Source organism: Gouania willdenowi, chromosome 14 (assembly GCF_900634775.1).
Source record: "Gouania willdenowi chromosome 14, fGouWil2.1, whole genome shotgun sequence".
NCBI lineage: Eukaryota > Metazoa > Chordata > Actinopteri > Blenniiformes > Gobiesocidae > Gouania > Gouania willdenowi.
The window spans coordinates 9,271,870-9,284,136 of record NC_041057.1 but is presented as its reverse complement, the minus strand read 5'-3'; the positions used below and the strand labels follow the sequence as shown (position 1 = coordinate 9,284,136).

Here is a 12,267-nt window from a genome sequence, read left to right as displayed (position 1 = left end):
ACAGATGGAAAGGAAAGGTACAGTTGATGTTGGAGGAAAGGGATGATTCTGTGTCATACCCTCACACATTTCTTTGAATTCAGTAGTCTTATGACATATTTTATACCTCCTGGGTCCTATTTTGTCAGCTGATGGCAGAGCAGGTTGATTTTTAACTATGCAATGCTGCCGACGTTCTCACGTTTGCATGGTGTCATTTGCTCATAATTAAAGTTAGTTTGAGTTTTTTTTCTACCGTAACATACACTGGACCAATTAAAATCCAGCTCTTGATACAGCTGCTAAATTTGTGAATCACCATCAAAAAGGTGTGCAATTATCTTATCAATCCAAAAAATGTCAGAATAAATTATTATTATTATTATTAGTTCTTTTTAACAAAACTGTCATTGCGATAACATTTGCATAGCATGTAAACGCCTGGTCACTAGGTGTCAGTGAACCACATCAGACCTTGTTAAACTACCTCCATCCTTAATGCATTTTAGCTTGGAATTCGATTGTACTTTATTTTCATAAAACATACTGGGTACTTTTATAAATGTGGTGTGATGAGATTACTTAAAAAAAAAAAAAAAAAGAATTAACTTAGAAAAAGTTAAACTTTTTTGAAAAATGTAATTTGGCAGTTTTTGATATTGGTACTTGAATTACAGTTGGTTACTATTTACTTGTTCTCGAAAATTAAAATAAATGAATAAATAAATTGCATTTAATACTATTTTGTACTTGTAAAGGTGAAATTTGTAACTATTGATATCGCGATATATCGACTGCTCTCTCACAGCGACTGCACGCCATTACTTTTCAATTTAACTTCCCTAATAATCTACTGGAACTAAGTTATTTATACTTTATCTCATTTAAACTGACTTTTTGGAGCCGATTTTCACTCGAGTACACAAAAGACAAAAGAGTTGGCAGGTGTTTAGTGGAGACATTGTGTCCTAACCAGATGCACGCCTGCCTCACCATGTGCACTGTTGAATTATTTGCTTTAATTTGCTGAAAAGTGTCTTTTGTTAAGAAGTGCCTTTTAGGGAGGAAAACTAAAGCACACATTGATCCCATCACAGGAATTGTTTAACAGCTCTGTTCCCATTGGTGTGCACTTCTTTGAATGTCAGTAATGGTATAAATTGATCATCCAAGAATAAGTTATAAAGTATAAACTTTTTAGCTCTTGACAAAAATATATTTTTATTATTTGTAAACCCAAGCACTGTGCCAAAAGACTAATTTATTTTTCGGGCGCAGGTGATGATAAAATAAAAACACAGAACATTTAAAGGTAAAATGACCTTCATGCTGTGCTTGTTTCTTAGTTTGTGCTGTTAAAGTAGGGCTGACAGTCTCATGTTGCAGCACATTTTATTTCCCTTCAGTTTTGACAAGATTACTCCATTTTGTCTTCCCAGGAAACTAGCTGTGAAGCTGTGCATATACACGTGCACACTCGCACACGGTCACACAGTCATATAAAGCCATCACCTGAGGTCCTAAGGCGGCAACTGACTTAACACTTGAGGAGAATCCAGTTAAGTGCTTCACTGAGCCTGTTTTCAAAAGTGCAGCTGAATCTCCTGTGGATGTAAAAGCAGGAGGAGGATTGTGTCCCTATCATTGCTGAAATGTGCTCTTTAAAACACACAAGCCACACACTGCAGAACAGTGTATATTTGGTTGAAGAAAACAAGAATCCTTGGGTGTTCTCACCCTCTGAGACAAGGTGGATTCTGGGTAAATCCTCCTTGAATCAGAAAAGGAACAAACCCCACAATTACATGATGTTTTCAAATTATTATTTAGAATTAAATAATTTGGAATTAAAGTATTTTGCTTCGTGTTTACATGGAGATAGTAAATTTCCGAATTGAGGTTTATATGGAAAACATGCATATTTGCGAGAATTTTACAAATGAAAAGAGGAATCACAAAACAAAGAAAACATACATATAACCTACATAATTAAGTAAAAGACTGTGAATTAAGTAATGATTAATTACAAGGGCACAGATTACAATAACACAAACAATAATAATACAAATGTACAAATAATAAATATCTATATCAATATATCATGTCTTCTAAGGCTCCTATTAAATAAAAAGTCTCGGCTCAAGTTCAACACTTGCTTCGGGCGGCCATCTTGGATTGTTTTGTCATCAGCGTGTCATTGCAAATGATCGGAATTAATTTAAAGCGGAATGGAACATACTGTATACAAGATCGATTAATTATTTAATTCAGAAATTTGCTGCAGTTGATGACCATACATTAGTTCAATTACACTGCTTTTGTAAGCTTCCCTACTGAGAATTGGCTATATATTTGACGTAAATATCAAGGTTTTTTTGGGCAGACTACAGTTTTCTGTATTTAAAACATGATTTATTGTCACTCAGTATCATATATTTCCAAAATTTCACATAATCTGTAACCACTAAGGGTCCCACTTCAATCTGATCAAAAATTTGCCATGTAGGTCAGAAGCTTAGAAAAAGATGTGATTTTCGGGGAAAAGTAGCTGGGGCTTAAGAGGTTAATTGTGAATAATTCATTCACGAATAAAAACAAATCATTAATAATAACTAATTCACGATTACTTTATTGATTTTAGCATAAACTACTAGCATTCTCTCATGTAAACAAAGCAGACTGCATACTTTTGAATATTTTTTTTCCCATTTAATGAAATTAAATTGATTTTCAAATTTCCTAGTGTGTGTGTGTGTGTGTGTGTGTGTGTTTGCGTGTGTGAATTGTTGCTGTCTTTTACTCACAGTGACGCAGATGACCGGGTAACCAGCTGGTGGGCGGAGGTTGTCTGGTGTCTTGTCAACATCGTCGTAATGAAGCAGCGACACCACATGCGGCAGCGAAGGGAAGGTGACGTCAGCCATGCTGTTAGCCTCCTCGATATATACTATCACTTTAGTCACCTGTCACAAGAACAAGAGAGATCTATGAAGTGATAAGAAATGCTGACACACACAAACCGATGAGTTATATTCAGTGTTTGTGTCTAAAATCTAACAGTGAAGCTACGGTACACACACCCTGCTTTCTTTTCTTTTAAGTCTCCCTGAACACTTTCCTATTCGTGCACATTGTCGCTGCCATTGTGAGATAATCAATAATTTATTGTGAAATGTTTTGTGTTTGCAGCCACAGTAAAGTGTTGCTTCCTTTCTAGCCAGAAACTGCTTTCAGGTTTTTTATTCTCCTTGGAATTAACCTGGAAAAATGGGGTTCAACTTCAATATTTTCACGTCTTTTTGTTCAACTGAAATGATTTGTATTAGTGATGGTTGCACGTGTTTCTGGTTTCTGACCTGAGTTTCAGCCACCATGTTTTCGTCAGGCTTCAGGTGAAGAGTAAACGCTTCCCGCATTTCTTGGGTTCCATCAAACAGCACATCGACCTCCACCATGTGTTGCATGTCGCCCTGTTTAAACTCAATGTCTGTAAACATACAGAGAGCCAAATAAACAGAATTAAGTGAGGCAGTTTTTACATGGTGCTGATTCTCTTTATGTATCTTCTTTGTTGAACGTATGTAAGCAGCCAAGTTTCAGCTGATCTAAAAACTGCTGTGGAGTTCAAACTGTGTGCATGCAGGTATGATTTAACTGTGAATGTATTCATATTAATATTTCAAGCTTTGATTAACATAAGAAAGGTTCACTCACTGCACTAAAAGCAGCGTGGAAAGAATGAAAGGTATTGAAAGCATAACAAATTATACAATTCTATTAAACACGGACCTTATACTTTTCCTATTTGGGGGAACTTAAATATTGTGGCATTGTGGCAAGATGAAATCATTTGTCCTATTTATATTAGTTTGTTTGGATTGTACAAAGAGATTTGTTTTATATTTCTCGCAGAAAATTCCTAATGGAAACAAATGGAAAGGATGCCTGTGGGCGAGTGAAAAAGCTGGCGTATTCTAAGAATTAATAGCACATGTAGTTTTGAATAAGTGCCCTGGAATATTTCCCTACTAATACCGTAAAAAAAGAAAAAGAAAATTTAGGAAAGAAAGGCCGAAAAAGATGGAGGTTTAAATCCTAAATCCTGCCTCATCTGTGTTGCTGCCTGGGCAAGTCTATTGTCCTCTGGCCAGACCGTGGAGTAATAATGACTTCCCGTAACATAAAGTCTATATTGTACTGCAGCACACATTTAGTTTGGCTTTTTAAGCCCGGGATCATCCAAATGGCAACAAATGTGTGAGAATTACTTTGAGAAACTGGGTAGTAGTCCTCTCCTGAGACAGCAGACCCATCTTTTGTATGAACTCGAACAACTGACACTTTGGATGTGTCACCCACTCGCACCACTGGGATCCTCACAGTCGCCACAACACCCGATTCCTTTGGTTCATTTACGCTAAACTTTGTTTCCAAAAATCGAATTATCGGCTCTGGAATGAAAGATATAGAAATGTGGATATTATAGCCTGAACACCAAGAAACTTTAAATCTAAATCACAATTAAAGCTATTTTCTGCATAGATACTTACTGTCAGCCGTGTCCTTGATTTTGACTAAAGTCTCATTCATTGCTCCCACCGATGCACCAAATTGGGAACTACTCTTTGGACTTCCAAGAACCAGTCGCAGCTCCTCTCCTTCCTCGTACAGAGTGTCATCAACCAGCGAGAGAATACATGGCTTCTCCACCTCACCTGGAATCCAACATAACAATGGGTGATGAGAAGACGTAATGGCAATTTTTCGAAATGTAGAAATGAAGGGGACAAACACAGCCCATTACACAAAGGGAAAATGAAGTAAAATACCTGGTAAGAAATGGATGATCGATGAGTCTGTGTTGGGTCGCTCGTCAAAATCCGAGGCTACTTGTGCCGAGCCTTGGCGGGTGTAACAGCGAACGGATGATTTGTGTCGGATGTCACCGCTTCGGTATACCGAGGCTGTGATCTGACCATCACTCTCTTCTCCAGAGTACAGTGCCTCACGGAACTGGACCTTTGGCACTGGTTGTCAACAGGACAACAAAACAAATCTAACTAACACACCCAGTGACAATAAACCCATCTCTATTGTACATTTGTGTGTGTGTGTGTGTCTGTCTGTTGTGTGGCCAGAAGTGTCCTTCTCTCTGTAATGCAACTCTAATCTCAATAAATGTTCCAAATAAATTGTATTATGGTTTATCACATCCTAGGTGCTCAAGATCTTATTATCCAAGACCAAGACTTGCCCAAGACCAGAATGCACCAAGACTTTTGGGAGTCGAGACCGAGTCACGACCAAGACCGAGACAAGAACGAGGCCATAAAAAATCATTTAAAAAACCATGACAAGGTTGAACAGTTAAAGCACATTCTCCCTTTAGTTTTAGTTTCCTTAAAATACATTAGACAGACAAAAAAAGGTAATGCATGAATCAAAGATATTTAAAATTTTACCAGGTCTGAGACAAGCCCAAAACCTTTAAAATCTCATCTCGAGACCAGAATACTACCTCTATGTACAATTACTCCAACAAGTTGTATTATTCAGGAATTTTATGCACCTAACAGTTTGTTTGAACTTGCGGTGCTCTGAGGTATAAATCACTTACAGTCTGACACTGAGTCGTTGATGAAAACGGTGGATTTTTCAGGTTCTCCCAGGATGCCGTTCATTGGCATGCGCAGGACCAGCTCAAAGTTCTCTACGCCTTCCAGCTCAGGCTGCCCTAAATCATCCAGAATGGTGACCCTGAATGTCTGCATGCTGATGCCTGGGGCAAAGTCCAGGTTCTGACTGATACCCACATAGTCGACACCAGCTAAAAGAAGTAAACAGTGGGAAGATTAAGAGCATTAAAAGGCCTGGTTTGTAAATAGCTAAAGGAATAACTGAATGAATGAGAGCTTACCCTCTGCAGAGACCTGCTCGGATTTTCGCGAGCGAACAGTGACAGTCCCCGTTTTGGATAAATCTGTTCCTGTCCTCCACACTCTGACCTCCACATATCCATCGCTCTCATCCACGTGATATTCTCCTTCTCCAAAGTAAAACACCGGCGCTGAAAATCCAAGAAAAAAGAGATATTGACACTTGGCATAAACCTTCAAAATGCTAATAAAACAGTATTATACAGTTTAAAAGCAATAATTTCAGCAAGGAAATTTTGTATTCTTTTGTGAATAATATCTTAAGGTTTAATTTATTCAGACACCTTTTTTCAGGAAATGTGCTGCTGAATTTTTACTTTGAAATTGACTTTGATCTCCTGACATGTTTCGACTGACAACTGCCAGTTTTCCTCTGAGGACGACTGACAGTCGGCATGTGTGTTGCCATGCATGTCATGCCAACACACATAGGAGAAACAGGAAGAATGCTTAATACAAGGAAAAACCATAAGCAGAAGCCTCTGAGGAAGACTGACAGTAGGCAGTCAAAACATGTCAGGAGATCAAAGTCAATTTTCTGAAAAAAGTCATCTAAATAAATGAAACTTTAACATATTATACAGAGTTAAGGAATTCTACTTTGCTATTTCAATTTTGGGTGATATTGTCATCAAAATATTCTCTATCGAAGGGCAGCCACCCACAGAATGTCCTTTTTCGTTAAGCCCGTAGCCAGCCAGACACGGAGGTCAAAAAAGTGACCAAAAATGTGACCTATTTAGTCTGGAGTTAAACTGCAGTGAAAGAAAAATACCTTTCAACCATGTTTAATCTGGCAAAAAAAAAACAAACACATTCAACATTCTCTGTAAGTGTGTTTGCCTCTTTTTCCTTTAAATGCAGAGTAAAAGGACACAGGGATGGTGAGACACCCCCCCCCCCCCCCCCCCCCCGACTGCTCAAAGGCATGTTTGAACTTCCATTGTCTCCTGAGGCAGCAAAGTGAAGCCAGTCCAGTGTGTATTTCACAGTCCCTCTCCACACACTCTATATAAAGCTAAAAAACCTGACTAAAGAATAAAAGTTCTATCGTCTGTGATTAAAGATGCCACCCATTCTCACTCGGCTCGTGTTATCTGACATAGATTCCAAAAATAGTAAACATGATGTCTTTTTTTTTTGTAAAGGGATCAAACACCAAAAACAGTCCAGAGATTTTTTTTTTTTTCATAAATCTATTTTTTCCTCAATCCTAACTGAAACACACAATTTTATTATTTATCTAATCTTTTTTTTTTTCTCATTGGATATTAAAAACATATGGCAGATGTATTGTGACTCCCACTGTGACAGTAAAAGGGAGTGACAGCTCAGGGCGAGAGTATTCAGTCAGCGCAGCCCATCTCGTTCCATCTGAATATGCATGTTGATGCAGTTGAACATTTGTTGTGTCCTGCACCACCAAAACAGAAGCAATGCTAGTTGGTACTGCTAATCTCCAGTGTCCTCCTTTCTCACAGCAATGGCGTAGCGCAGGGGTGTCAAAGTCATTTTAGTTAAGGGGCCAAATACAGAGCAGTTTGATCTCAGGTGGGCCACACATGTTATGTGGGAAAACAAGTAATTTCAACATTACTGTGCCCTAGTTTGCACTTCTACGTATACATACAATACAAAACATGTAAGAAACTGACAATATCCAGGAAACACATGATATATACTGTATCAGTCCCAACAAGATCTTCACTTTAAATTTCCTAGATTTTGTGACCAATTTCTATTTAATTAAGGGAAATATTATGTAGGAATAATTGAAGGATTTTGTAACAATTTTGAGTTTTTTCAACAATTTAATATTAGAAATGACTGCAAACATGCGATAAAAGCACGGGGAAAACTGTGAGCCCCTGCAAATATTGTTGAGTTTCATTTACACAATGGTTCATGTTTTCTATGTCATTTTTACTTTTTCCTGCGGGCCGAATTGGATTCTCCAAATGGCCGGATTTTGGCCTGCCGGCCATAAGTTTAACACATGTGGCCTCGCGTGTCCACCATTACCGCATCCATTAACTTCCTAACATGCCTTCCTCTTCATCCTTAGCATCTGTTTAAGAAAATTGCATCTTTCCTACATCCTTCTCATTTGACCCTTTAAATCAGTGTTTCTCAAATCGGGGTACGCAATCGCACTACAGGAGGTAGTAGAGAGAGAGAGAGAGAGAGAGAGAGAGAGAGAGAGAGAGAGAGAGAGAGAGGGAGGAAAATTAACAAATAAAGAGTCAGTCTTGGCCCCCCTATGACAACTTGCGTATCCCACTTTGGGAACCTATAGGTTATATATGAATGGACTGGTTCTCATCTCATCTATTAACCTAGTATTTACTACTCTTTCCTTAAGCTTTATTCTATGACAAATTAACTTAATTTCTCCATAGTTCCTAAAGCTCTGAACATCTCTATTTTTCTTGAAGATGGTAATAATGAGCACACTTCTCAATTCTTCTTGTTCCACGATTGACTTCAACAGTCTAGACACAAACCCTACAGCCATTTACCCTAAACAATCCTATGCTTCAATAGTATTTTTCCCCAAACATTATTCCTAGACATTATTTATTTGTGTCTGCAGGCACGTCTTAACATTTTCCTGTGTCTCGTCCAACATAACCTTGAATTTAGGCGCTTTTTATTTACTTATTTCTGATGTTTTGCTCGTTTTAGAAATTTAACTTCACAGTTTAGTGTAATTTAAAGAGTTGTGCCGCAAATTACTATTGCTGGATGAGACAAAAAGTGTGTGTGCATGGAGAAAAAAAAACTATAATGTTAAAAAATAAACTGACAAACATTTCTGTCTACCTATTGAGAGGTGTTCAAGTATCCCTAGGAGTACACGTACCCCAGTTTAAGAACCACTGCCCTAAACAATCTTATGCTTCCACTAGTATATCGTTTCTACAGGCCAACAATCTTCCTAATTCTTTGTCACGTTGCCTTTACAGACAGTTTATTTTTATTTTTTACATCCCTAACTACCACCTTTACACCCTTTTTTATTTCTCCCTTTTATTCTACTAGTTTCTTATGCTAGTAATTTTGTAAATTTGCATAATAACCTAGGCAGAAAATAACATGACTGAGAGTGTGTAGGAAAGAAATGTAATAATAATAATAATAATAATAATAATAATAATAATAATAATAACAATAATATTAATAATAATAATAATAATAATAATAATAACAATATTAATAATATTATTATTAATAATAATAATAATAATAATAATAACAATAATAATAATATTAATAATAATAATAATAATAATAATAATAATAATAATAATAATAATAATAATTTATTTATTTATTTATTCAGTTCATTTCCGACATGGTTGCATTCACAGAAATTCATTTGACATTCAGAGCAAAATCACATCATTGTTTTTTTTTTTTTTTTTTTTTTTTTTGTCCTTTTTCATGCCGGAAAGGGCGACGGAAAAAAGCATTATGCTTATCTAGATCCGTCCCCTAATTTGAGCACAGATAATTTTACATCCAACCTCGTTTCTTCCCTTTTTTTTTTTTTTTTTTTTTTTGTGATGTAATAATAATAATAATAATAATAATAATAATAATAATAATAATAACAATAACAATAATAATAATAATAATAATAATAATAATAATAATAAGCATTTGACCAAACAAGACAGAGGTTGGTCTAAGTTCTCAATACATTTTTGTGTGCCTTTTTTCTGTTATGGTAAAAAAAAAAAAAAAAAGAAACAGCAGATCCTTCATACACATCTTTAAACACTTCTTGTTCACAATCTGGCTCACACTTCAGCTCACATCTGATATAAGCGCTGGATTCACACATCCCTCAAATGCACTGACTTAACACCACAACAGGGAAGTTGAGTGATGGCTGATAAATGAGAGCAGATTCATCTCCCTCTCCCCCTCTCTCTCTCCCCCCCACAACGTCTGCAGTTTGCCTCACTGAAGTGTGTGAAAAAGAAGATAAAGAAGGTGTAAAAGCAAATTGTGATAATTACTACTGTGTGGGCGGCTGTATCACCATTTGTGAGCCACTGCACCTTAAAATACAGTTTATAGGGCATTCCCAGCTGTCCTCCAAACAAGCGTTGCATCTGAGGATGAAAAAAAAAAAAGCATCCTACGGATAATCTTGTTCTTCTATTTATCATTGTTCAGGGAAAATTAATAATAACTGGTTTGAAAAAATCGATTCGGATTGATGCCCAACAAAAATACAAAAAGAAGCACCAATTACCTGAAAACTCAGGGTATCTCCTTAAGATACAAGCAAGGGAGTGAATTTGCTGATGAGTATTCATTATGCACTGTTGAGCATAAAGTAGGAATATGGTAATTTAATGTGCGGAAACATTTTTATTCTTTGTGTGCCTTTGCTATGTTAATATGGGTGTCACATAATCAACAATACACAGAGCTTCAGGAGGTCATTCCTCATCTTACTTCCTCTAGCTTATTTTCTACGTTGCAGCGACTGAACTTCTGGTGGGTTCAATTAAGCTCTATATTCTGTTTTGTTTATTTCTATGCATCCCTTCATATATATTGTACAAATAATAACAATAGTTAGAATTTGCGTGCTGCAAATTTGCAACTGGGTACCACCACTTCCTCTCAGTGATTGTGGGTTCAATAAAAGGTTGGATTCCATGTATTCTGAGCAGATTGTGTGATGTTTTAAATGTGGTTCTTTGAAAACAAAGTGTGGTAAGTTTGCTTTAGATGTTAGATTTGCCAGTCAGTGATTATGTGTGTGTGTGTTTGCCCTGTGGTAGACAAGTATACGGTGTACATTTTAGGACATCATCAGGTCTCAGAGTCAGGAATCAGTAAAACCTCCGTCAAATGAAACACCATTAAATGACACGCCTCAGGCATCAAAATAAAAGTATTTGACGTATTTTGAAGAAACAGGAAATACACATGATGTCATCAATATGTGCTGTTTATTTCTATTCATTTTTAAAGGTTAAGATGTATCAATGTTTCATTTAATCATGTATTTATTAATCAAACAATATGTTGACAGATCTTAAATAAATTAAAAAAAATATAAAAGGAAAGAATGGCTTTTCAACTTACTTCTTCATGTGTACTTCAAAATATAACACCATGTCGTGTTATACGGACTGAGGCCGTTGAGTCTGATGACTTTTATTTCAAAACCTGAGGCCACGTCATTTAATGGTGTTTCATTTGACGGAGGTTTTACTGATACCTGATACCTGACTCTGAGACCTGAGGATGTCCTAAAATATACACCGTACTCAGGTCTCAGAGTGAGGTATCAGGTATAATTTGTCAGATCAAACAGACTCATGTCTTAGCAAAACCTCCTATTTTACTTCCTATTATTATTCATGTATAAAAACAAAGTAAAACATGAATTAATGGCTGAGCATTTGCACTGAGTGCAGAGCAATGACTCATAAGTGACTGTGTGAGTATTGTATATTTGACACTTTGTATTTGTATTTGACTTGTTATTTTGACTATGTAGTAACCTGGCATGGCTTAAAGTTACTCTGTTACCTTGGGAACGGTGTTGTTATTAGCCTATTGGCTTCTACCTCTCCCATGCACATGCTATATTATTATTATTACTTTTTTTGTATATTCATACATCTGAATGGATGTTTTTTTATGTAATTTCTTTTTTTTTTCCTTTAATGGCTACTCTGAAGTGCTAAATAAAAATAAATAAATAAATAAAAAATATATTAACGTATTGTCTGATTAATAAATACATAGTGAAAAATAAATAGAAAATAACAGCTCTCGTATCCGAAGCAGCACACATTAATGACGTCATGTGTACTTTTCAAAATACAACGTTACGGCCTGAGGCGGTTTTATTTGAGGTCCTTAAGTCTGATTACTTTTATTTTGAAGCCTGGGGCCGTTTCATCTGAAGGCATTTGGTTTGAAAAATGTGTCTGTTTGGTTTCAAAAATGACAAAGGTTTTCCTGATACCTGATACCTCACACTGAGACCTGATGATGTCCTAAACTGTACAGTGTACAAATACTGGTAACCTGCCCAAGGTTCCCCTTGGGTCAGCTAAGATAGACCCAAATCCAGATAAGCAGGTATAGAAGATAAGACCTTCCTCCCTCTAAGTGCAAAGGACTTTCACCCTGAGGATGAAACTGTCTGCACTTTTCTTCTCTGCATTTTTTCCCTCTTCAGCAAAAGTGCTGCTTTGGTGTGACCAACAGTAAGTTTTGCCCTGAAATTGAAATGAAGGACTGGATTTTTGAGAAATACTCTGAGCTAATCTACAATTCCACAAACTCAGCTTCGACCGCCGAGACCCCAGCGAAT

The 12,267-nt window shown here is 36.5% G+C and overlaps 1 protein-coding gene across 1 annotated transcript in view; it reads right to left on the bottom strand.

Annotated features, from left to right (window-relative positions):
* The window catches only part of frem2a (FRAS1 related extracellular matrix 2a), a 99,272-nt gene that overhangs the window by 21,187 nt on the left and 65,818 nt on the right, over positions 1–12,267 (bottom strand). Inside the window, exons 7-13 of the mRNA XM_028466408.1 lie at positions 5,897–6,046; positions 5,597–5,806; positions 4,809–5,006; positions 4,530–4,694; positions 4,248–4,430; positions 3,336–3,466; positions 2,784–2,942 (exon numbers count right to left, since the gene is read on the bottom strand). Of these exons, the coding sequence (XP_028322209.1) occupies positions 2,784–2,942; positions 3,336–3,466; positions 4,248–4,430; positions 4,530–4,694; positions 4,809–5,006; positions 5,597–5,806; positions 5,897–6,046 (1,196 nt within the window). The remainder of the gene's footprint in view (positions 1–2,783; positions 2,943–3,335; positions 3,467–4,247; positions 4,431–4,529; positions 4,695–4,808; positions 5,007–5,596; positions 5,807–5,896; positions 6,047–12,267) is intronic.